This window comes from Osmerus eperlanus, chromosome 22, assembly GCF_963692335.1.
Source record: "Osmerus eperlanus chromosome 22, fOsmEpe2.1, whole genome shotgun sequence".
Taxonomy (NCBI): Eukaryota; Metazoa; Chordata; class Actinopteri; order Osmeriformes; family Osmeridae; genus Osmerus; species Osmerus eperlanus.
This window is the reverse complement of record NC_085039.1, coordinates 9,705,796-9,730,985: the sequence shown is the minus strand read 5'-3', so window position 1 is coordinate 9,730,985 and position 25,190 is coordinate 9,705,796. Positions and strand designations below refer to the sequence as shown.

Sequence of the window (25,190 nt, the reverse complement as noted above, 5' to 3'; positions counted from 1 at the left end):
CACTCGGAATGTGGAGAGGCCTAATTTCCGTAGTTCACGGGTCACACGGTCAGTCCCCGGACCCTGTCTGTATTTTAACGAGTCGTCTGGGCAGTAGCGTCCGTACAGCGGGCGGCGTAGTGAGCGCTCACAATGTATTTATTTGCCTTTAACGGCCTCCTCGCCTCCGGGGCTCCTGAATGAACCTGAAGGGACGTGCCTCGTCGAAACGCGGCGCCGCCGAGCGCCGCGTCCCACTTTCCACGGCTGCTGCTCAGCCATCAGACGTCCTCTACTAACCATCTCATTCACCCTCCTCCCCCCCGGTTCCTCCATTTCTAATTTCCCCTCTCAAGCAGTCCTCCACTCGTCCACCCGCTCCATCCGCCCTCTCATCCCTTTTCTCCTTGGCGCCTGGCGCAGGCGAGAGGGGGAGGGGGGGGGGAATGAAAGAGAGAGAAGGGGAGAGCGTGCATTATTTACCTCCACTTTAACCCGAGCCTCGTTCAGCGAGACGGTTGTTTTTAGACGCAACACCTCTGCTTTTGAGGGGAGGCGCTTCAATGAGAGGAGAGCTTCTATTAATGGAGGACACACTACCAAGGGGGCGGGGGGGGGGGGGGGGGTTCGTCTGAGTAGCACCAGGAAGAGGAGGAATGATGTAACGTCGCTGTTGTGTCTGGTCGACATCATTTTTTCTCATGGCCTGATGAAGTCGATTAGCATCACAGTCAAGGCACGGACAGATTCAAGGGCGAAAGCGACGGGCTCCACATTGAGGTTACGTTGAATTCGATCCTGGTTCCCGGAACACTCCGCAGCTCATACATCTCCAGGCCTTGCACATTAAATAAATACAGTTTATTGAACTGACGACGCACAAACACGCCCGTAACCACGGTATCCACTCAGCGCGCTGAAGTGCGCCTCCATTACGACTCCCCGTTGCCCAACGCTCAAGATGGCCGCCGTGCCTCCAGCCTGTCGCTTCCTGTTTAGGCGGCAAGCACGGGATTGGTTCAGCCCCGGAGGTGTCTGCCCTTGGGGACGTTCTTGGCCCGGCATAGCTTTGCAGAGTCGATGTGACAGGGACAAGTCTCTCCCGCGCCAGGGCGATGGGCAGGGGCAGCACAGTTGGCGGCGTTAATAATTGATCGTCCCCATGCTGCAATGTGCTGCTCAAGCGTGTTTCCTGGGGGGGGGGGGGGGGGTGCCTCCTGCTGAGGCACCCTTTTTTTGACACCAACACCCCCGCTAACTTGCTCCACAGTCCAGGGAGGCCTCGTAAGCAACATGGCTGGAAGACGCATTCTTTGTGTTGCCCTTTTTTTTAATGAGGGTTTGCAAGGAAACTAATCATGGAGGACACAGAATGGAGGGTGGTGTGGATTAGTGATGCTTCGGGATCATTTAGTTGGGTCATTTAACTATGCTCTGTCTGCCTGTCCAGCAGTCTCTTCTATGAGCTCATGGGAGGGGGGAGGAAGAGAGGCGCTGTATTTCCTTTTTGCGCCAGCCCCCCCCCCCGCCCCACTCCCCCTCTCGGTTAGTGGTGGGTCATGTGCGGCAGATGAGAGGAGGGAGGGATGCAGGAATGACTCAGCGGGGGGTGGGGGTAGGAAAGAGGGCTTCACTCGTTCACAGCCGGCGACGGATAAGAGGATTAGCGTCACTCCGCTTCATCGCAGCTTGTCCTCTACACCTCTCTCTCTGTCTCTCCCTTCCTCGCATTTTAAATACTTTCTTCCTCCATTTACTACACTGTGCACTCCTCTTTTCTCTCGCTCCACCTCTCTCTCAGCAGCCCCCTCTTTCTCATTCTGCACCCTCCTTCTTTTGGCCTCGTAGCTCCCTCTCTTTCAAGTGCATCCTGTCGACCCCTCACCCTGTAGCCCTCCCTTCTTGTTCTGTGGTTTCGGTCAGTACTTTCTAGTAGAGCCCGACCAATATATCGGCGGGCCGATATTATCGGCTGATATTGGGCATTTTCCAAACTATCGGTATCGGCATTTATAATGGCATTTAAAAATGTATAATTTTTATACATTTTATTTATCAGAAGGTTGCTGGTTCGATTCCTGGCCCTGTCAAATGACGTTGTGTCCTTAGGAAGGCACTTAACCCTACTTGCCTCGGGGAATGTCCCTGTACTTAGTCGCTCTGGATAAGAACTTCTGCTAAAAGTGGCTAAATGTAAACTACAAATAACTACGGTTAGGGAAATCAGTTTGTTTTGTTACGCGTTTCTGGATTTTTTAAATATTTTTTTATATCGGCCGATATCGGAATATCGGATTTTTAAATCACCAAATATTTGTATCGGTATCGGCCTTAAAAATCATTTATCGGTCGGGCTCTACTTTCTAGTCAGATATCAGTCAGTCTGCGCGGCTCTTTAGTGCATAACGACTTCTTTTATGGCTCAGTGATAAAGCTATCTTAATCCCCAAAGAGTTTGAGGAAACCTCAAACCAAATTGTGGTGAATGTTGGTCCTTTCCAAACCCACTTTCATCGGATCATATTCAAACTCCTAACTTTCAAAAACGATTGGCCGATGAATCCATAACCCTAGACCTCTCCCCTATTCCAGTCGGGTTTGTCTGTGTCTGCCCCCGTCGCGGTCTTATCTAACCCCAGCGTGCGGCCCTGTGTTCCCTCTGTGTCTCCCAGTACAGGATCGGTCAGCTGTACATGATCAGCAAGCACAGCCACGAGCAGAGTGACCGCGGGGAGGGGGTGGAGGTGGTGCAGAACGAGCCGTTCGAGGACCCCAACCACGGCCAGGGCCAGTTCACTGAGAAACGCGTCTACCTCAACAGGTGAGTAGGCCCCGTAACCCAGGACACCCGACCTCTAACCTTCCGTTTGACCCCTCCGGCAGACCTTATGTGTATCTGTACCATTTGTATACATTTAAATATACTTTGCTTACTTGTTCGTTGACCTAATTGCTGATGTGTAGATATTTTAGGGAGGGGGAACGTGGGATGTTTTCAGGGTTCAAACTAACAACGTGTTCATTTGTATTGTGACGACTCGCAAGGTTAATGTCAAACCGCGTGTCACAGTCCAGCCTCGACTAAGCCTTTTTTTCCTTAATTAACCACCTGTGTGGAAAGCAGAACACAAAGAAACCAAGCTTTGGAAAGGAACATGAAGGATGAATTGTCAGCCCTCCGTCAGAGAGAGAGAGAGAGAGAGAGACGATAGAAAACACAAGATGAAACTAGGGTAAAAACATGCGTGAGAGCCCCAGGATTATTGAGACGGGCCTTGAGCTCAGAGTTGCTTTTGGAGACGAGCTAGCCTGGGGCTCATCCTCACCAATCCACCCCATTACCTTCCCCTGCCTCCCTACATGATCACGTCAAACACTGTCAAGGCTCTTGCTAGGTGCCTAGATCCATGATTAACATGTAAGCATGGTAACGACCCCAGCCCTCCTTCCCAATTTTGAAAACTTATCGCATCAATGTGTGGGAGCGAAGACGGCACACAAACACGGCCTCCCCGCCCCCCCCCCCCCCCCCGCCCACACACCAATAGAGTAGCTTGTTTATCCCAGGCAGGTCACGAGGGGACACGCAGCCAAGGCGAGGTGCGTTGTTAGGGCGAAGCACAACAGAGCCGTGCGGCCGTTGAAACGGGCAAGAACCTGCCGTCGACCCAGCGTGTCCCCCCCCTCACCTCTGTGTGTACCGCAGCAGATGGCTTCCTGACTAATACTAGACCCGGGTGAAGGGAGGGGAGTGGGAGACAGCAGGGGAATTGGGAGGGAGGGAGATGCGTTGACGATTGGAAGAGGAGAGGGCTGGTGAGCGAGAGAGGTTGAGATGACAAGAAAAGGGGGAGCGTAAGTTGGAGGAGAGCGAGATGGTGCTCTAATTGAGCGTTTGAATTCCCCCGTTTCCCTTAACCTTGAATGCAAACTGAAGCGAGCCTTCCTCTTACAGATAAGGGTTATGGTGACAAACACACAGCCAGAATGGGAATTCCAAGCTGGATGAGGGCTTTGAAGAGTGACCTTGATTTGACCCTGCCAGAGGAAACACTCTATCTTGTACATACTTGGCTGGCGCTTGGCTGGCTTGACATAGTCCACTAGCCAGTTATGCATGTATATAATCTGTAAACACATAATTGGGTTAGAGAAAGTGGCTCCAAAAACACAGACCTATTTGAATGATCTAAGCTGTAAGACAAGAGCAAGTTTAATCAACCAGACGCAAAGCCCTTTTACAACGCGGCGTCCAAACCTAAAAAGTACTCAATGTAACGGGACAGAGTCCAAGAATTCGATTTACCCAACAACACGGCCAGGAAATTGGAATCCCGACTCCCAATTACCCACTGACAAATTCAGCCGAGCTCGCTAGCTTTCTGGCACGACAAATCACCAGACGGCGATTCACCGTAAACATTGATTAGAGGCTCGTTCTGTCGATGACGCTCATTACCGATGAGCCCCGGTTGGTTGATTTTGTGATTGAGTTAAGCTCAGACTACTTTGCAAAGAACAAATCCCTGGACGGAGGAGAGCGGCTCCTTCTTTTGTCAAACCTCTTCGAATCCAGCTCGAACCCGTTTGGTGTGAAGACCGGTGGGCGGGAGCCTCCAATTCCTCCTCCCACGGCCGTGATTGGCACTTTGTGGAGCGCCAGCACCGAGATTGGCAGGACGGGGTGTTTAAAAGAAGAGAGGAAGATGGAGAGAAGTGAACAGATGGAGTTGGTGGAGTCGACAGTCATCTTGTTTTTTAATGCGTGTGAATGTCAGCTTCGCGACATTGGTGGCACAATGCTGTTTTGGCGCTCTGCAGATATTCTTTTCCATCGTCGCCCACACACACTCAATATAGTGGTCCAGTCATCGTCCACCCCCCCTCCCCTGATGTCCACCTGTCAATCAAGTGGAAATTCTGAAGATTTTGGGTTTTTCTTCAGTGACACACTCACCTTTACTCACTCTCTCTCTTTCTCTTTCTCACACTGTCACACACACACACCTGAGACATGAGAGATGTCTCTGTTCTTTTAGGAACAGATTTCCAATGAGTCCATGCATGTAAACTCCGCCCACTTTCGTTCCGGTTGGAGTGGGATGTGTAGGACTGGTGTTGCAGAGAGTTGCACTCTCTCTAATATTGTTTATTCTCTCTCGTCCTCTCTTTAAGTATCTCTACAACTCACTGCTGGGTACATTTACATTTATTCATTTAGCAGACGCTTTTATCCAAAGCGACTTCCAAGAGAGAGCTTTACAAAGTGCATAGGTCACTGATCATAACAACGAGATAGCCACAAAACATTGCGAGTAGCCAAAACATGAAGCACACATTGTGAACAACCAAAATAAGTGCCAAAGGGAAGAACCATAAGAGCATGTAGTTAAACAAGTTACAATTAAACAACATGAACTGCTATAAGTGCAAGTGTACCTGTGGAAAAAGCAAGCAACAATAATAAAAACAATATATCACAGCGAGTACAAAAATTTAAGTCAGTTACCACTAACCACAAGAGCAACAAGTCTCTAAGCAAGAGTCATTGTGATCCTTGAGGAAACTAACATCGGGTCAAGCGAACCATTCCTAAGTACCGTTGTACTCCCGGAACAAGTGCGTCTTGAGCCTTTTCTTGAAGGTGGAGAGACAGTCAGTGTCTCTGATGGAGGTGGGGAGTTGATTCCACCACACACAACAACACGTGTGCAGTGTTGACCTCTCAAGTGAAATGGTAATAGAAATCCAGCAAGGCCTTACAAATCTAATAAGTACCACTTAAAAAAATAAAAAAAATAAAAATCAATCTTATCCTATTCCTATTTTCATCATTGATCTCTTCAATGGGGCCCTGTAGGTTGCAGACTCCCCTAGAGGAATGGAATGACTTTCAATCTTTTTTAAAGGGTGATAGCAATAATGACAATATCAATTAATCAGAGTTGTCTCTCCCTCTCTCTCTCTCTCTCTCTCTCCCACATCTCTCTCTCTCCCACATCTCTCTCTCTCTCTCTCTCTCTCTCTCTCTCTCTCTCTCTCTCTCTCTCTCTCTCTCACACACACATCTCTCTCTCCCACATCTCTCTCTCTCTCTCCCACATCTCTCTCTCAGTAAATTGCCCAGTTGGGCTCGTGCAGTGGTGCCCAAAATTTTCTATGTGACTGAAAAGGCTTGGAACTATTATCCCTACACCATCACAGGTGAGTACACACGATCTCTCTTTGACCCAAGCTCATGAATATTCTCTTGCTGGTGTTACCACTCACATTTGCTCCCTCACCTTTTTTTCTACACACACGGGCACCCGCACGGACACACACACACACACAGACTGCCCTGGGTCGGGCCAAAGGGTTATTTGAGAGCCAGGATGCATTGAGGCCAGCCCCAGCTAATGGGGCCAGTGCATCCAGTAAAGAATACCAACCGCTTATCGACCGTAACTCTAGCAGAGACACACAAGGCTAACCCCATCTAATCTACTTAACTGCTAAAACACTGAGAACATAGAATTAGCCTTAGCCTTAGCCTTAGCCTTAGCCTTAGCCTCAGCCTCAGCCTCAGCCTCAGCCTCAGTCTCAGCCTTAGCCACAGTCTTTTTCTAAGTCTTAGCTTCAAACCACCTGAGTCACCCCACACTACCTAGAGCATCTGTCTCATGTCTACATTAGTGTCTGCTAAATGACTAAATGTATATTAATGTCCAATAGTGTCCAAACGTCTCAAACACCTCCAATCCCAATTGTGACGAAAAACACCACCGACTCTGAAAAGGCCGAATTGCACATCAGAATCAGAATCAAAATGGGTTTTATTCGCCATGAAAGTTTGCACAGACAAGGAATTTGCTTTGGCAGGAAGGTGCAGACATTAAACATATAGGAATCTCAAATTTAAATATGAGGACTAACTATACTAAGGGTACATAACTAGCAATACTAAGTGGAATTAGATTCAAATAAACGATACAAGAAAATATAAAATAATGCTTGAACAGTCGCACCGTCACCAGAACGAGACGGCTGTTTCGCCCGCGGTCTCTCTCGTGGGTGTTCCCCGCTGTGTAGATCAGAGACAGCTGCGGGTCCCTAACCCTGTTGTGTTTTGTCTCCCCTGTGCGTCCCTGTGGGCCCTGGACCTCCAGAGTACACCGTGAGTACCTCCTCCATTTCCTCTATCGATCGCCTGGCTGCAAGGGGAGCCGCACCGGGTCGTGATGCACTGCCCGTCACGACCCATCAGAACCAGTCCCGTAACTCCAGCCCCGCAGAGGGAGGGGAAAAAAGTGTCACTTTGTCCGCAGCCTACGTGTCCGGGTGGTTCCGGTTAGATTAGCTGTAGGGGTGACGGTGCCTCCGTGTGGGCTCCTTTTGCGTGTGTTCATGCCGAAGGTGTTTGTTTTAACATGGGTCCGTGTTTGTTTTTTGCGAGTGTTGTTTTGGATTTGGTGTGCGAGGCAAAGCTTCTGAGTGCAGTGTGCTGCAAATGTACTCTGCAGGGATGTGTGTTTGTGTGTGGGAATCCATAGCTCCAGCTTAGAGACTGTGTGTGTGTGTGAATGAACATAGTTCCAGTGTGAATTTGTGTGGGTCGGAAGGATTTATTTCGCACCCGTGTGTGTGTGTGTGGGCGGTGCACGTGTGTGTGTGTGTGCACGCGTGCGTGTGTTCTATATTAAGTCTAGCTCCATGGTGATGAGTTGTGTAGCCTCAGCCGAGCATGTGCTCTGGGGTGATAAAGACACATCAATTCTTCTTCTTTGCCTCCTCAAAAGGATCATTTAGCTTCACCGCTTAAAGAATTTCACTGCCATTTACGTGTCAAATGATGTACAATTACTCCCTGAATCTCTGATATGTCTTTTTGATACGGGAGCATGGTATTTTACACAGAGTATGATGTTGTAAATGAACACGAAAAGTATGATGTTGTAAATTAACACGAAAAGTCAACGTAAGAGAGAGAGGGAAAGAGAGGGAATGAGAGGGGTGGCGGGAGAGAGGAGCGTTTATTAGAAACGTTTATTTGTCACAAGAGGAGCTCACACAAAAACTAAAGACTATACATATAAGAGATGAACCCGTCTAACCCGCCTCTGGTTTCTGCTCGCCCCCGCAGTGTTCCTTCCTCCCCAAGTTCTCCATCCACATAGAGACCAAATACGAGGACAACAAAGGCATCAATGACCATGTAAGTGTGTGTGTGTGTGCGTTTGGGTCAAAGTTAACCTGGCCAGTTTTTGTGTGTGTCCGTGTGTCGCATCTCTGTTCCCGTGCGTCTTGGTTTCTCCCTCTGCCAGTGCCAGCGACGACACCGAGGCTCCCGTGCTAAAGGATTTATGATGGAGAACACAGTACATTTAGCACTCTGCCTCCTCCCTGGCCTTTGCTATGATAAACCAATCATTGGTTAACCACGTCAACCAATCATAATGTGCCATGTCTCAGAGCCTCTGACAGTCTGCCAGGAGGGGGGGGGGGGCTGCTTAGCTAATTGAAGAGCACATTTCATTTCTTCGACCGTTCACCCTGTCGTTAGTCACCAAACGAACAACACTTTCCCCGATGTGAAGATGAAAATTGGGGGCGGGCGGGCGGGTGCGTGTCATTAGAAGACGTGGAAAAACGTCACCAAAACCGGATATTTGTTCCTGAAATTTCGCCCGGGTAATTGTGTACGTGTGACCCAGTTCAGTTGTGATGGAAGACAATGCCAAGGGCCCAGACAACAGAAGCATAAAGCACATGATATCAGAAAGAGATGGACACATCCACAGTAACTGGAGCCCACCTCTGTCCTCCATCGAATGCTTTGGGCAGGGTCTGTGTGCTAGAACACACACACATACACAAGTTTGTGCGCACATGCACACACACACACACACACACACACACACACACAGAGAGTTCTGCTTCTGACTCAGATTCGCTGCAGTTTAAGGACATGGAAAAGGGTCTCTTTTTTTTATAACATTGAATAATCAGCGCAGTGTATGTTTGCCAGCAAAGACGTGATGTGCTGTTTACCTCTGTGTCTCTACGTTATCAATATTATGTCATGCGATGTCTCACTGTGATCTAATGTGTAACCTCATAACACCGTCACGTGTGAACCTCACAAGACTAATGCAAATCTGTCGGCTCCTTGTGCGAGCGTAACGAGGTGCGACGTGTAAGCGTGTGTCGGGGGCGAGCGTACATGCTCGGGATCAGAGTCTGTTATTGGGGGATGTTCCGTTACGCAAGACTTCGATGTGGTCCACATCTTTCTTCTTCGCTCTCTTTCCTTGTCTCTTGCTCATGTCTCTGTCTCTCTCCCTCTCTCTCAGATGGACACACACACACACATGCACTACCCCCACTGCTTCACACACACACACACACACACACTCCCATGGTAAAGTCTGGATGAATGCCGTACACTTTTAATATGGTCCCTTACGGCCTCCATTCTGTCTTTCCCATCTCTGGAGGCTCCCCTGCTCGACAGACGAACAGAATGAGTAACTCTCTCCCTCTCCCTTCCTCTTATTAGCCTCTCTGTCACTGTTCCCTACGTCTCTCCCTCCCCCTTTCTCTCTCTCTCTCTCTCTGGTGTCCACGGCAGTTGATCGCCCTCGTCTTGTTTGTCTTTCGCCGTTGACACGCCATCTCTCACTCTCTGTCTCTTCCTTTACGCCCGGCTCCCTCCTATCTTCCCCCCCCCCTGTTTTGGCCTCTCCCTCCCTTCTCTTCTCCCTCCCTCCATGTCCCTGAGTTACACTCATGCATGCTGACATGTCACACCCCCGATGTGACCGTGTTGCTCTTTCACACTCCGAGTGACAGAAGGGCCCCTTGGAGGGAGAGGGGAGGGAGGGAGGACGGGAGAGAGGGATGGAGAGAGAGGGGGAGGGAGAGAGGGAGGGATGTGGAGAAAGAGGGAGAAAGAAAATGAGAGAGGGATGATGAGAGAGGTGAAGAGGGGGATGGAAAGAGACAGCAACATTGTATGAGAGAGGAAGAATAAAATATTCAGTGGCTACTTATGCCAATCTAACAGTTACAAAACAGAGAGAGAGAGAGAGAGAGAGAGAGAGAGAGAGAGAGAGAGAGAGAGGGAGAGAGAGAGAGAGGGAGAGAGGGAGAGAGGGAGAGAGGGAGGGGGAGGGAGAGAGGGGGAGAGAGGGGGGGGGGTGAGAAAGACTCAACACACAACACATCGCTCCAACTAGCCAACCCAACTGGCCAAGGCCTCACGCTGACCAATGACATTTAGTGCAGCCCCGGGTCACCGGGGGCAACCCAAGCTGTGGCCATTCAGAGCCCACAGGACACAGGCTGGCAGCATAGAGGGAGGCCACCAGACATATTGATCGCACAAGTGTGTTCACTCCCGAGGGACTATGAGAGGGAGAGAAAAAAGGGGGAGACAGAGAGGCACTGGAGTGTTTTAATCCTAAAAGTACATTCCAAATATGTTGTTACATCGACATATGTATTAGAGAGAGATGGAGAGAGAGAGAGACGGAGAGAGAGTTGTAAAAGAGAAATGGAGGAGAGAGTGTGAGGTGTTCGTTGTATTTCCTGACAGGGATGACACCTTCCTCTCCTTCCTGACAGGGTTAAAGAAATAACGTCAACATATTTACGTTTCAACTGACTGACTATATAATTAGCTCATAGCTCAGAGCGAGAAGATTGGATATCCTTAGCGTTTCCTCAGAGAGATTTTAAAATCTTTAAAGACTTTAAAATGTTGCAACGCTCGGTGCACTCACACCCTCAGGCTTTTGGTAATGGAGCACTCTGTAACCTAGCACATACACAGGCGGTCTCGCATTCTCACACACACACACACACACACACACATATTGAAACTCACACATTCACACACACCCTTTTCAGTGTTCTACCTCGGATGGAATGAAACTATAATGTTATTGTTCTGGGTGTAGCCTGAGGCTACGGAGTCCAGTAGGAGTGCCTGCTGTGTGTGTGTGAGTGTGTGTGTGTGTGTGAGAAAAAGAGAGGGAGAGAGAGGGAGAGAGAGATACACTGGTCCATTCTATGAACTAGCACAAAACACATAACCTTTGCCAACCACACAACAGGGATACCGCCCAAGACTAGAGCTCCCCCTTTAGCCTGCAAGTGGAATCGTCTCTGGTGCTTGTGGCCGCTGTTGAGGTTACCTTTGACAACCGAAAATGGAATTGGCCTCCCAAAACTGCTCGGTTCACACAGAAACACGTAGCCGTTAAACAGAGGACACGTTTCAGATGGAACTTCCTGTCCTCATAGTGTTTTTCGTTTGATCTAAATGGCACTGAGTAAATCCGGTTGGTGCTCAGGGGACTGTCAATGACAGGATCTGTAAAGGGTACAGGGACCGGGAAGCTTTGTAGCTTTGTTTTGACAGTTTGGTAATATTCTGTTGTTGACGTCTGAAGTAAGAAAAGAACATAACTCAACTGTGTGGATCATGTGTGTGTGTGTGTGTGTGTGTGTGTGGATCATGTGTGTGTGTGGATCATTTGTGTGTGTGTGTGTGTGTGTGTGTGGATCATGTGTGTGTGTGTGTGTTCAGATCTTCGACAGTGAGCTGAAGGACCAAGAGAGAGAGGTGTGTTTCGTCGACATCGCCTATGATGAGATCCCCGAGCGCTACTACAAAGAGTCTGAGGTGAGAGCGTGCGTGTTTGCTTCTCGGTCTTCATGCCTCTTGAGTGTTTGTGTGTATGCCTCCATTGTTGGCCCTGTATCACAGTTTAAGTCGGCACATTCTTCTGAAAACTAATCACAAAAGGTATCAGAATTCGGTTTATTCGCCATGTATGTTATACAAACACGGAGTTTACTGTGGCAGAAAGGTGCAAAACACTAAACGTATACGAATCTTAATCACAAAGGCATTCTGCCATTCTCAACCCTAACCCCTAGCCATGTGATTGTCCTCTATCTCAGTGTTTGTATTCATCTAGGCTTCCCTGGTGTCGTTAGACTGTGTGTAAGCTGCTCATTAGCTTAAGAGGTGGTTAATGATACTGTAAATTGCCTCTGCTCCTCCAAGTCCCAGGGAAGAGTCTCTGGAGGAAAACATTTCCAGTATACGTTCATTTCACAATCAGTAGATTTGGCATCCGATGCCGTATTCTTAATTGCGTGGGTCGGCGATGGTCGTGCTTTGGAGTCTTAACAACGTCTGTCTCATCTGTGCGTGTGTGTTTCTGTGTGTGCGTGTGTGTGTGTGTGTGGGCCTGTGTTTATGTGCGTGTGCGCACGTAGGATCTGCGGTACTTCAAGTCGGAGAAGACTTCCCGCGGGGTTCTTCAGGAGGGCTGGAGGGACACTCAGGAGCCAATCATGTGCTCCTACAAGCTGGTCACCGTCAAGTTCGAGGTGTGGGGACTGCAGACGCGTGTGGAACAGTTTGTACACAAGGTGACACTTCAATATTCCAGGCTCGACACAAACACACACACACACACACAAACGCACACGGTTCTGCTATTCACAAGGGCAACGTCTCCGAACGATACCTGCTGTTCCAAACGTTCCCCCTGTATGAATTGTAAAAGCCTTGTCTTTTTGAAACGCGGATGCCAGTGTGCTTCAAAGATGGTGCCTGACAGAAGGATGTTCTAAGCTCCGCCCCTCCATCCTGCTGCAGGTGGTGCGGGACGTGCTGCTCCTGGGACACAGGCAGGCCTTCGCCTGGGTGGACGAGTGGATCGGTAGGTCCGCTAGCCGGGGCCCACTCTTGACTCGTATTGACCTCAGCCGAAGCACATGTAAAGCAGGTGTAGCTACTAGGAACGTGTCTTGGTTCGTATTGGTTTGGTCGAGTCTTATACATGTCGATAGAGACGAACCCGCACCGTGCTTTTTTTTTTTTATTCGTGTAGCTGCTGTTGATTTCGTTCACCACGTACTTAAGGTTCCCACTATAATTTTGCGGTGGTGAAGTATTTGCTAGATGTGCAGTTGTCTCTATAACCCACAATGTGGATTTCTGCCTTTGGTTGATGTTTCAAGTGATTGTAAATGACTGTGTTATTTGGACTGTTATGTTGAAATGAATGAAGTACTGCACGTGACTCCTCTCCAACCCTGTGGTCCAGCGTGGCTGCTTCTAACCCTGCCACCACAGTTGGCTGTAGCATGCAGCACAAACCCCAGCCTCTAATCAAGCATGTCCATAACGGAGTCTAGGGCTGGAACTGTCCAGTCTGAACTTCTTTCCATGTTTCTCTGTAGTCCAACTTAAGACATTGGCGTTTCTCTGAATTTACAACATTGACAGCATTCAATTTTCCTATGAAAAAAACCCCACGAAATCATAGTTTGCTTATGTATATGCCAGTCAAAGTGAACCAAATGCCCAAGTGTTGATTGCTCATAAACACATTTTTACAAGTTGATGACAGTGACAACAAATGGCTCCCCAAAGAAATGGTCAGTTTTCAAGGAACATTGGAGGCCTCAGAGAAACATGAGAGTTGGGTGTGTGTTGTCGTCTTGACCACCCATTAGCTCAGCAACACTCTTACACAGCCCCATCCCATTCACGCACTAACCACTCAGTATTTTCCATGGCTGCAGGGTAAGTAGATAACAGTCCATTACCTCCGTAATGGAACATATCCACCCATCCTGCCCTCTCCTCCCTCTCCTCCATCTCTGGAAAACAACCGTCAGTCCCTAATCCCTCTTCCTCCAAATAATAATTTCCCGAAACGTTTGGGAAGACTTTGCCTGCGAATGCTGTTTCCCTTGGAATGTTTCACGCTTTTCCGGGGCGATGCTACCCTACCTTTCCTGTCGTCTGACTTGGAAGGCACCAGTCCCTCGCTCTCTCCTCTTCTGTTCCCTCCATTCCTCCTCTTCACCTCTCTCACCATCCTTTTCTTAGTCCCTAACATGGCCTTGATATGACTAGCTCTGTCCTAACCGTACTGTGGGTGGTGGTAAGCTAGCTCTGTCACCTTCCCCCCCATCCTCTGGCTGTGCTTGGGACGTTCGACATCTGACCTTTGACCCTCCAAAAAGCACTAATCACCCATCTGAGGTCGCTCTCAACTTCCCCGGGGGTTTGCGCCTTCACTTTCCCTATGCATCCGTTTCCTCCACCACCTTCTCCGACCCCTCTTGAATGACCTAACGGCGAATTTACCAACGTGTCGACCTCCTCCACCCCCCTCTCTCCAGATATGACTTTGGATGACGTGCGGGAATACGAGAAACAAATGCATGAGAAAACCAACATTAAGGTTTGCCATGAGACGCAAGAGCATTCCACAACAAACTCATCATCACTGGATGACATAGAGATCCATGACAAAGCAAGCGTATGTGTTATGGTCAATTTCTTTTTTGCCCTTTCTTAATTTCCCCACTCTTGTTTTGTGTTGAAATGTGTGTTTGATGAAATGCGAGCCCGTCGAACCTCTCCCCACACGTCAAACTCTCATTCAGCCGTTAGAACACCAATGCACGGTTTGTAACTGACAGTTTTGAAAATATACTCAACCCTCAAAGAGGGTGTTGCCAAAAACGTTGTTTTCTTTCATTGAGCTTATTACAAGAATTACTGGTTGTCTCATTTTGATGGGGTCCTATGGCCCTCTAAGCTATCAACGTGTCTGCAGTGAAAGCACTCTAAAAGGGCGCCTCCCCTCGCTAACCCCTGTGTTTCTCCATCTCTCCGCCCCCAGACATGACGATGGATGAGGTAAGAGAGTTTGAGCGCGCCATCCAGGAGGCCACCAACGAGAAGATAGGGATGTTCCCCCCGTCCATCTCCATCAGCGAGACGCCCCTCTCCTCCTGCGCCCTCACCGGCCCCGCCAGCGCCCCCTCCACCCCCCTCTGTACCGACGCCCCCGAGTTTCTCTCCGTTTCCAAGGACCGGCCCCGCAAGAAGTCCGCCCCCGAGACCCTCACCCTGCCTGATCCAGCGGCCCAGCGAGGCGTCCCCCAAGGCGCTGCGCCCGGCCCTCTTCCCAACCACTTCCCCTCGACCCCCTCTGACTCTGACCTTCCAGAGTTGGCGGGTGAATAGGGAGGCACGGGGGGTCTGGGGCTTCGGTTGTTTTGTCGCCCCCCCTTGAGCTCCCCATGCACCCCCTTGCCTCCCCCCGTCACCCCGATTGTCTTAGAAGCCCAACAAAACTTGCCTATAGCCTCCACACACACCCCAGTGCCCAGTGCTGCAAGCAAACTATAGCCATATGCCAGAGTTCAGCCCTACTTACACATATCACCACGGTTATAAGGTTGATCCCACAAGTCTCCAACTTCCTCCTCGATGAGCAGGCAGCTGTGGGCTCAGCTACCCCCTCTATTGTGGACTTCCTTTTCCTGAGTTTGTAGCCAATCCGATGTCAGATCTACTGTTTACCCAACCAGTGTAAGGAGTGATCATGCACCCACATGATTTCGCCGTTTCCTTAGTTAGAGTCATTGTTTCAGTGTGATAGATTTCGTGTGTGTGTGTGTGCGTTAGGATGCAGACAAAATGTCCAACCAAACATTTCTTTTTCAACTCAATGGATAGCTGATTAGCTTTGTGTCGCTAAAAAGCGGTTGCCTTGGCAACGGAGATTTAGAAACCTGACTCCTTTGATTCCTTTTGCACACTTAAGTGAATGTTTTTTTACTTGGCAGCCCACGAAATATCCATGTGCAGTGCGTTCTTTTCAAGCTGAAATAGAATAGTGTGAATAACCCAATCTTTCAAACATGCTAAAAAAATATTTTATGGCACAGTGTTGTTAGCTGTTATAACCTCAATGACTACTGACAAACACCACAATTGCTCAAGCATATTTGTGTCATGGACATCCCCGTATCCAATCGCTCCTCTTGCCTGTGTCTCACTTTCCCTCCACTCGACACCCCCAGTGTAACCAGATGCAAGACCAGTACAATCACACACAGAGAGAGCCCAGCTCAGGTCTCCAAATCTCCCGTCTGGCCCCTCTTTGGACAGACGGGGTCATTGACTGTACCTCTCTCTCCCTGCTCAAGGCTCTATGGCCATGTTTTGTATCCAACTCCACAGATATTATACCATCTCTGTACTCAACAGGCTAACTTGACCTTTCGGAACGTTTACACAACAGTTACAGGCTCCACGGAATACATTACCTTATGAATATCGTGGTGAGCGCCGATCCTGGTTTGCGCCTTTATTTGTATGCTAACTCTGTAACTGCCGTTGTAATGACAGTGTTGTCGCCATTTTGTTACGGAGCAAAACTCGAATTTTTAAAAAAAACATAGTGATGGACTGCGGTACGTATCAGTTCATGCAGTTGTACGACAGATACGCGTCTTTATCCGTTAATTCCTCCGATCAACAAGGCTCCCAATTTGGGAGGGGAGTGGGGGTGGGGGCAGTAAAATCAATTTTCTCTATACAGAGGTGGTAGGGGACATATCCATGCTTATAAGGGGTATCGAACTGGCCTTGTCGTGTGCCTGGTTGGCTTTCTGTCACGTGTTTGGAATGCCCGTGCTATGACATCCCAGCGTTGGTAGATCGCAGGACAGGTTAGAGTCTGACCCTGCTGGCCTTTGACTGTTCAGCTACCCAGTGGCTTCTGGACTGACACTTGTCTGAACAACGAGGGTGTTCACATTAGGAAACACACACCTTGAAACAACAATTACTGCAACTTCTGGCTACTACGTGTAAAATAACAGTGACCGTCATGGCATAGTTATCGGCAGAGCAAGCATGTCTCTATGCTACAGAGAAAGACCACTCTCTATAGGAGGGAACATGGTCTCTCAAATGGAATGCCCTTATTAAGATACTATATTTTTTCCATTTTATAGTCACGGAGATCATGGGAGTCTCTTATTTCCGCATGAAATGTTTCACAAGCATATATACATAATTATGTATGTATGTATGTATGTATGTATATAATTGATGGGATGTGAAGATGAATGCTACATTGTAGACTCTGTTAGTTAAGCACTGTATACTAAACAAATGCAGAGTTTTGAATGAATCTGAGCATGCCCCTGAAGGACAGTTGTACGACTTTCTACTCAGTGCCTCTGCATGCGAAAAGTGTATTGTATTGTCCATATACCAAAACCTCTGAGCATATTTCGACAAAGAAAAAAAAAAGCCATTTGTTGTAACTTTACAGGATGTTCATTTCTATCCCTTCTTCAAGTTCTGTGCATTTTTTGTTCCATCTCCCCATTCTTCATTCATGGGACGTGAACCATATTATGACCATGTAAACACCTGTATAGTTCAGTCAAGTCCTTGTTGTGTTTCGTTGGACCAAAGTTCCTCTGCAACACTTGTGTTGCTCTCATGTGAAGACGGGACTCTCATTCTTGGTGTCATTTCCACTGAACAACTGTAGCTATGATCCCCATCATCTTTCCGTACAGTTTTAGAATACTCATAACTGGTGATGACTGTCTCTCTTTTCAGGAATACAGAAATCCAGGGATGATTTAGATGGCCTGGGGGCCTCCAAAAGTAATGCATATTGACTAGGAGCATGTTCTGTTCATTTGCAAAGATTATGGATTTTGTTTTGTAAATACTGTAATCTTTGGTTGACATTAGCTGCAAATAATCATTGTCAGGTTCATAATATGTACAATAGCGTTGTTTTCTTCTTGAATGGAGAAAGACAGAAGTGAGATACTAGTCGATGTAGGCCTGTGTTGGAATAGATCGAAACCTTTATATTATTTTAATCTGCCATTGAAAATAACATTGTGATATCATTCAAGATTTAGCCTTTTGATTCAAATGTATATTTTGCAAGCTCCTCATAGTAGCTGTGCACTTTTGTCTGTCCAGTTGCTTTTGGTTGTTCCACATGTCCAACCTAATCTATCAATGACATTTTGTTTTAAATGGGGTGGCTATTGTATTAATATTATCACTTTGTACAGCTTGAATCACAGTATTGCTGTAGTTTTGATTTTGTGGTTGCTGTAATTCAAAATGGATTCTCTTTGTTTTTGAAATAAAGGACCAAGCTTTTGCTGTCACATCTTTAGTGCGGTTTGCATATCCAGCCAGGTTGTCTCGTCTCTGAAGTGCCATCCTCAGTCGGCTGCGGGAAGTCGCTCTGGGTTCCTCCACGTGCTATGTTTATGTTTTCATGGCTCTCTTGACAGTTATTTGGTTCTTGGTTGTACTTTTTTTTCTTAATATTTTTCTTTTTCTTTAACTTAGTAAATAAAGTTTACTTGCCACGATACAAATCAGTGTCCAGTCGTGTTTGTTCTCGTTGGGATTAGTAGGTTGTATTAAAGAAGTCGAAACATGACATTGCAACATGAAAATCAGAGCCATGGCTTTGATGAAAATCAATCGTGGTCATACAGATTTGTTGAGATTACATTTTCCCTCTGACCACATCGGGGCGCTGTAAGAAAGGTTTGACAAGAATTCTGTTTAACTTTATGGTAGGCCTCCGTAAGCCTCGCGAGATATGTGATTTCCGTTTTCTTCATCCAGCATGGCTACGCTGTATGAGGGATTCACGTTGTGCGGACTTGTACATGCACAAAATGCTTCCGATTCTGGAATTCAGGGAATTGAATTGGATGGAGACAGCGACCATGTTGTGGTCACCGACTCGACGAGAAATGTCACTTTGTTCAAGGTATTGTTTGAGAAGCGATAAATGCTAAACCTACAACATGCTGCCGGTGCCACCAGGCTCACTCGTGTGTCCATTGCATGGGGCTGTACAGTAGCTAGCTAGGTAGACTAGCAAGCCTAGAAAACTACTTATTTCGAAATAGAGCCTTGCCAATCACGGGCAGCTGTAGTTTTCTTCTGTGTTCCTAAGGGAGGCGCTCAGTATGTATTAAGGCATCAATAGTAGCTCTAAAAGCATTAGCTAAATGTGTCAGATCTTCACAAAGTGTAAACAGAATGATTGCATACTAGTAGTAGGTAGGTGGCAGCCGTAACATTGCCTTTCTTATTTAGTTCCAAATAACTAGGTGGCTAGAATGAACATAATTGCCATTGTTATACTTTAAGATCATAGTCAATTTGTAAATCAAACTGACAGTGACCGTTATGCGAAGTCGTCTTTCTCAGAAGATAACACAACTTATTCTGACAGGTTTCCGATCAAAAGCCACTGGGTAGCTGGACGGTGAAACAGGGTCAGACTCTAACCTGTTCTACGGTTTACAACACGCACAACAAGGAGTATGTTGGAGTCTCAGACAACAAAGTAAGGCACACTGGAAGAGTAAATACTTTTAATAATCTAAACATTTTGTCAAGCTTTTAGCAACTTTAACGTGGTCTATATTTTCGATTTAGGTTATCAGAGTTTGGAAAGATGATGACATACACTTAGACAAAGCATTCAAAGCAACTGTAAGTATGTTAAGACTCAAATACAAATCTCATCCTAGTTACTACTTGTCATTCACCAAACTACTCTCATTTAATAGTAAATAGTAAATCGACTTGAGCTCTCCAGTGTCATTAGACCAATTCTCAGTTTCCGTTGCTCTGCGAGCCATGTTGATGTTTTGTCTTTTTCCGGTGTGTTCTTCAGGTAACTGCAGATGTGTGGAGGATCCACTCGGGCCCCGAGGGGGAGCCTGTGGTCCTGTTCCAGCGAGGGGGGGTCAGGCTCCTGGATGCCCTCCTCTCTGCCCCTCAACAGGCCATCGAGGAGGTCCTTACAGACGAGGAGGTCATAAGGTCAGATATTTGTTTTATCATGCACATTGTGCCTGGGAGATAAAACGATGCGTACCTCGATAAAGACTTCATCAACAGCAATAAGGGAATTGGCAGATAGAATGTTCGATAGCTAACATTTAAATGCATCAAATTCAAAACGCCGGGAGAGCACGTAACGAACACGTACATGTTTGGTTGTGAACGCACCCCAAGCGGGCTCCCTCCCTGGCTCGTAAACAGCACATCACTTGATGATAATAGTGTGCCACCAGTGACACGCAAACAGCCAATCATTGTAGTGTTCAGCTACACAATCGACGTGACCCAACAGAAACAACAGTGTGTGATGGTTACACCGTTTCCACTAACGTTGGCATCGTCTTCATGTCCCTGCAGGTGGAGCACTAGCATCGTGGTCAAGCAACAGCGATTTGTCCTCTTCACCACAGAACAGGTCGGTGGCGTTTTAAACAGTAGCGTGCCGTGCTCGATGAAGAACAGCCGTGTATGGAATAGCCCGTGAGTCTCGACCGTGACGTGGTCAATGTTTGGTCTTGTGTTTTTGTCCCCCTCACAGCGAGGGCAGCAGGTCCTCTATGTCCAGAGGCTGAACCCAAACACCTTACAGAAATACACACTGGAGAGAGAAGACCTGGGACTGTTACCTCTGAGCTACTCTGCCTCCGTCCGGGACGCACACATCAGCCTGCTCTGTCTGTGTACGTCTCACACGGCTCTCCTTAACACAGCCAAGTAGACAGTGTGTCTGGGCGTTTGTGCCTGACATTATAGATGATGTGTTAAACACGGTTATTTACGCAAGACGGCAGTTTTAGACGCAGGGCCGGTGTTGTCTGATCCAACCTCAGTTGTTATAACGCCCCTCTTTAACGACTTCCAGCGACCTCTCTCTCAACCAACCCTCCCTCCCCTCCATCTCTCCTCCAGACCCTAACGGGTGTGTGTACCAGAGTGTGGTGGCGCTACGGAGACCGGTGGAGTCCGAGGGGCCCCAGGCGCTGCCTCGTAGCCTGCTCCTGAGGCTGCCTGTGGGGGAGGGCCAGCTGGGGGCCGCCTCGGCCGTGTCCCTGGACGAGGCCCACGTCGCGGTGGTGGGGGTCCCTCACCCCTCCGCAGGGGCCGGGAGAGGTAAACACACAGACCCCCGTGGGAACTGTCTCAGGGTCTGACCCCAGAGATTTGAACTGGACTTGTCTGAATGCTTCCAACAAACTTGGAAGTGTTACAAATGTTGTGCGTGTCCGCGTAAAAAAAAAAATGAGAATGAGATTGATTGGGAGGTTTATTGCCATCTTGTGTTGTCTCTGATGGAATTTTCTCGCTTTAATGCTTAGAATGATGAATGGTGCTTGTCTCCTTGGTTACACAGATTTCCTCTGCATCTGGAATACACATTTTCAAACGCTCCAAGCAGGCAAGGAGATGACTGGCAGAATCTACGGACAGGTAGCATAAAACGCCCGTCCGGACAAACAAGTCACATCTCATGGTTATCAAATCACGTGGTTACGCCATTATGTTAGTGCCTCAACCAAATCAAGATAGTGAATTTTCAGATTTTTTTCCTCTATCCCTCCTCCTCCTAGCTGTGGTGTTATTCCGGAAAGCTGTTTATCCCACATGGGAAAACGCTCTCAGTCATTCCCTACGAGTGTCAGAAGTCCTGCTTGGCCTCAGTTCTGGGGAAACTGAAACAGACTGGAGAAGCAGGCAAGAACACACACACACACACACCTTTCCAACCTCAGCATCTATCTGCTTGGGCAAGGTCTTTAACTCGACAAACAGAAGAAACCTGGAGTAACATGTTGTCCTCATTCTCAGAGCCCAGACCTTCAGGCATGGTGCTGTCTTGGAGTTCCCTCCTTCATGGAGACCAGGCCCAGCCTGGCAGAGGGATGGAGACAAGGAAGGGGGTAAGTTAAGCCGTCCAGGAACCACATTTCCTCTGCCAAGCTGTAACTGGTGGATCGCTGCAGATTATTATCAGAAATCAGAAAAGGGTTTTTTTATTCGCCATGAAAGTTCGCACAGACGAGGAATTTATTTTGGCTGAAGGGTTGTCCTGACTCCACCGATCTGTTCTATTGGTCCGTCCCACGCAGAGGCTGACGAGGAAGAGCCAATCCGCACCCTCTCTGACTGTCGACCAAGTGCTGGAGCTTATCAAGGTAGCTGATTCAGGGTTGAAAGGCCTCCAAACATCTCCTCCGCTCCAAACTATACTGACAGGATTCTCACAGAAATCCTTTCTTACATCTCGTAGAAAAGTAAAAAGTAAATCATGCACTGGATACTCAGTAACAGGCTGTGGCTGACGATTAGAACTGCCTTGCCTCATTCCTTTCAGACCGCCCCAGTGACGGAGGTCCAGAGGGAGGTGGAGGCTCTTCTCTCCAGGGCCGATGCCCAGGACCTGCAGCCCTCCCTGGGCACGCTGGCCTGCCACCTGGTGGTACGCTGCCTGGCGGAGCCTGCCTTCTACACACCCACCACCCTGGCTCAGCTGGTGCACACACAGTGCCTCTGCCACAGGTGAGGGGGGGAGGGGGGGAAGGGGCAAGGCTGGCACAATGTGGTAGAATCTGCAGCATGGGAAGGTTAGATTTCCCAAAGCTAGTATGCTAGCATTGCCAGGACCAGGGTTTGTTCCGTGGAATGACGTTCAGTATCCTTGCACTCTGGGGGTGTACGGCTCTCAATGTTAACCGTGACCTTTGAACCCTCCAGTCTGTGTCCCGACCTCCTGCTGCTGGCCCTGGAGAAGAAGGACTACTTCCTCTGCCAGCTGTGCCTGCAGCTCTTCCGAGACATCCCCGAGGCGGTCACCTGCGCCTGCCTCAAGACCTTCCTCAGGTGACCTTTCACCCCCCTGTCGCTCAACGTGTCGTGATACGGTTATGGATATTTTCAATAAAACTTGGTGTAAAGATAAGATCATCCTTTATTAGTCCCACAGTGTTAAAATTTGCAGGATTAAACGTACGCCCCCCCCCCCCCCCCCCCCCCAGTGTCCCCGACGGTGATGCCGAGATGGTGAGCCTGGAGCCAGACAGCGTCTCCTTCATGGAGGGCCTGGTGGCCTCCGGGCGGGGTCCGGGGGCGCAGCAGAACGGCTTCAGCCCCGCCCTGTACGAGGAGGACAGCTGTGACGTGCCCCCCAGTGGCCAGACCAGGCCCGAGGAGGGGAAGGACGGCCAGCCCCCCAGGGAGAGCAGCCCTGTGGGGCTGCACAAGGCTGTGCTCCTGTATCCTCCACGGAGCTATCAGATGTAACAAAGCGTGGTTATATTCCTCGTATTTCCTCTAACTTGAGGAAGTCACGTTTACAAAAAAAAGTATGCGATTTCCCTTTTTTTTGTAAACGTGACTTCCTCAAGTTGTTGACTCGTCGTGTATGCGAACGCCAGGCCTTGTCGTTGAATGGGTCGTTATAGAGTGCTCTGTTGTGGTGTTTGTGTCTTAACTAAGCCTCTGTAGAAATGAGGTCCTGCAGACGGCATACAGTGACGGCTTCCTGCTCCCACATCTTAAAGACCTCTCCTCGCAGGAAGTCGTGGTGAGTAAATCCGGAAACGTTCTTGTCGGCGGTGGTCCACATTGGAACGCAGCTCAGGAAATTCATCGTGGATATCGTTTCAAAGTCAAACGGTTATGTTGTGTTGATTCCCCTTCCACCTAGCTCTTCCTCCAGTACCTCCAGTTCCTCTATATGAAATACTCTCAAGATTTATACACACAAACGCCGGGATTGAGATCGCCGACGATGTCACAGGTTTGGAATGGTTATTCTTTCTCACCTTCCGTCAGGTGGCTGAGCGGTTAGGGAATCGGGCTAGTAATCTGAAGGTTGCCAGTTCGATTCCCAGCCGTGTCAAATGACGTTGTGTCCTTGGGCAAGGCACTTCACCCTACTTGCCTCGGGAATGTCCCTGTACTTACTGTAAGTCGCTCTGGATAAGAGCATCTGCTAAATGTAAATGTAAATATATTGATGTGTGTGATACTGGTTTTCTCTCTAGATCATGGACTGGGTGTGTTTGCTGTTAGACTCTCATTTCACCGTCTTGGTCATGGCCCCAGAATGCAAGGGGCTCCTCATCGACCTTCAGAAATTCGTCAAGAATCAGGTAAAAACCGACCTACATGAAACCGGCAGTATGATACCCCTGGGTTACCATAATTAGGATAGCGTGAGGGTTCATGCGTTTAGAAAAAAAAAATCTAATTTGCATGATCCTGTCAGATGGTTCCCTTTGGTACGCTGTGGTCTGAAAGTGCCAAAGTGTGCCTCGTTGGCCATTTTGTTTCCATCGTATCTGAACGCTTCCTGAATGAAACTGCAGCTTGTGTCTCTGTTCCAGGTGAGGCTGTTCTCAGAGTTGGGGAAGATGGAGGGCAGCCTGGAGGAGCTGCAGAAGATGAAGCAGTCCAAAGACGTGGGCCAGTACGCCATCGAAGTCATCGAGTTGTTTTAGACTAATGATGTGTACAGATTTTGTTATTAACTGAAACTCAACATGGTTGATCTTCTCCCACAGCCAGTGTATCTTACAGCGGTTATGACTGAATCCCGATGTTGTCTTTTGGTGTAAGATTTTCAAGGCAGTCCATGTTAGGGGACTTGTTTGGAGTCCATAATGTGGGCTGTTTGTGATTTGAGACTTTGCTGACATGCAAACCGCTATAACTAGGTGTCCTGACCTTGCCTGTCAAATGTATCCAAAGTGTATTTTTAGTACTGTCTGCAGAGATTAATTATGCAGCAAAATATAGACATCTTCCAATGTAATCTTGAGTCTTCTTCAGATGTAATCTTGAACTTTCCCTTGAACATAATGATGTCTAAAACTACAAACGGGATACATAAACCAGCTGTGTATTATGAATAATTGTAAATCTGCCCATCTCAGTGAATTGTGTCACATTTTCTAGATGCCAATTCTAGATGCAAATGGTGTTGCATAATCCCAAGAAGTTAATTGTTTTCATGTGACAGTATTTTATAAAAAAAAATACCTTTCTGTGCAAAATATCCTTGTCTCTTGCCTTTCTATACTACTGTTATTTATTGTTTTTAATTAGTATTTCTACGGAGCCCCTTTTTCACAGATCCCTTCAGGGGCTCTGTATTTTTCAGATGAATATAGTTTTAAATTATATTCTGCAGTAACAGAGAAACTATATATGATTATGCTGTGTTTTCTCAATAGGAAGATGGCGGGAAAATATTCATCCACAGTTCTTAATGAAAACGAAAACGAATCGTAGTCGGCAGGATTCGAACCTGCGCTGGAAGATCCCAATGGATTTCTAGTCCAACGCCATAGCTTCTAAAAGGAAACTTTCTCGTCCGGAGGCGTTCCAGTTTCCTGTGTGTGGAGAGCATTGTTACTTCATTGACTTTATTAAAGACACTTGTATCATTTACATGTCTGCTACTGTTTTATTATTGACTTGTAGCCTATTTATATAAATGTTATAGGCCTAACACTAGCCGATC

At 47.9% G+C, this 25,190-nt stretch overlaps 2 protein-coding genes across 2 annotated transcripts in view; both read left to right on the top strand.

Annotated features, from left to right (window-relative positions):
* LOC134008897 (cytoplasmic phosphatidylinositol transfer protein 1-like) overlaps positions 1 to 18,207 on the top strand; it is a 30,627-nt gene extending 12,420 nt beyond the window's left edge. Inside the window, exons 2-10 of the mRNA XM_062448483.1 lie at positions 2,652 to 2,800; positions 6,095 to 6,183; positions 7,128 to 7,135; positions 8,102 to 8,173; positions 11,552 to 11,647; positions 12,250 to 12,405; positions 12,635 to 12,698; positions 14,679 to 15,038; positions 15,076 to 18,207. Coding sequence (XP_062304467.1) covers positions 2,652 to 2,800; positions 6,095 to 6,183; positions 7,128 to 7,135; positions 8,102 to 8,173; positions 11,552 to 11,647; positions 12,250 to 12,405; positions 12,635 to 12,698; positions 14,679 to 15,025 — 981 coding nt within the window. The 3' untranslated portion in view covers positions 15,026 to 15,038; positions 15,076 to 18,207. The remainder of the gene's footprint in view (positions 1 to 2,651; positions 2,801 to 6,094; positions 6,184 to 7,127; positions 7,136 to 8,101; positions 8,174 to 11,551; positions 11,648 to 12,249; positions 12,406 to 12,634; positions 12,699 to 14,678; positions 15,039 to 15,075) is intronic.
* Positions 18,208 to 18,439: 232 nt separating this feature from the next.
* nol11 (nucleolar protein 11) lies at positions 18,440 to 24,722 on the top strand. The gene is made up of 18 exons (XM_062448353.1): positions 18,440 to 18,617; positions 19,089 to 19,202; positions 19,295 to 19,351; positions 19,536 to 19,684; positions 20,063 to 20,120; positions 20,244 to 20,385; positions 20,615 to 20,815; positions 21,057 to 21,133; positions 21,274 to 21,397; positions 21,512 to 21,603; positions 21,793 to 21,858; positions 22,038 to 22,222; positions 22,418 to 22,543; positions 22,699 to 22,935; positions 23,168 to 23,246; positions 23,370 to 23,462; positions 23,710 to 23,817; positions 24,052 to 24,722. Exons 1-18 carry the CDS (start codon positions 18,471 to 18,473, stop codon positions 24,163 to 24,165), a joined length of 2,169 nt encoding a protein of 722 aa, XP_062304337.1. The 5' UTR covers positions 18,440 to 18,470; the 3' UTR covers positions 24,166 to 24,722.
* Positions 24,723 to 25,190: the final 468 nt, after the last annotated feature.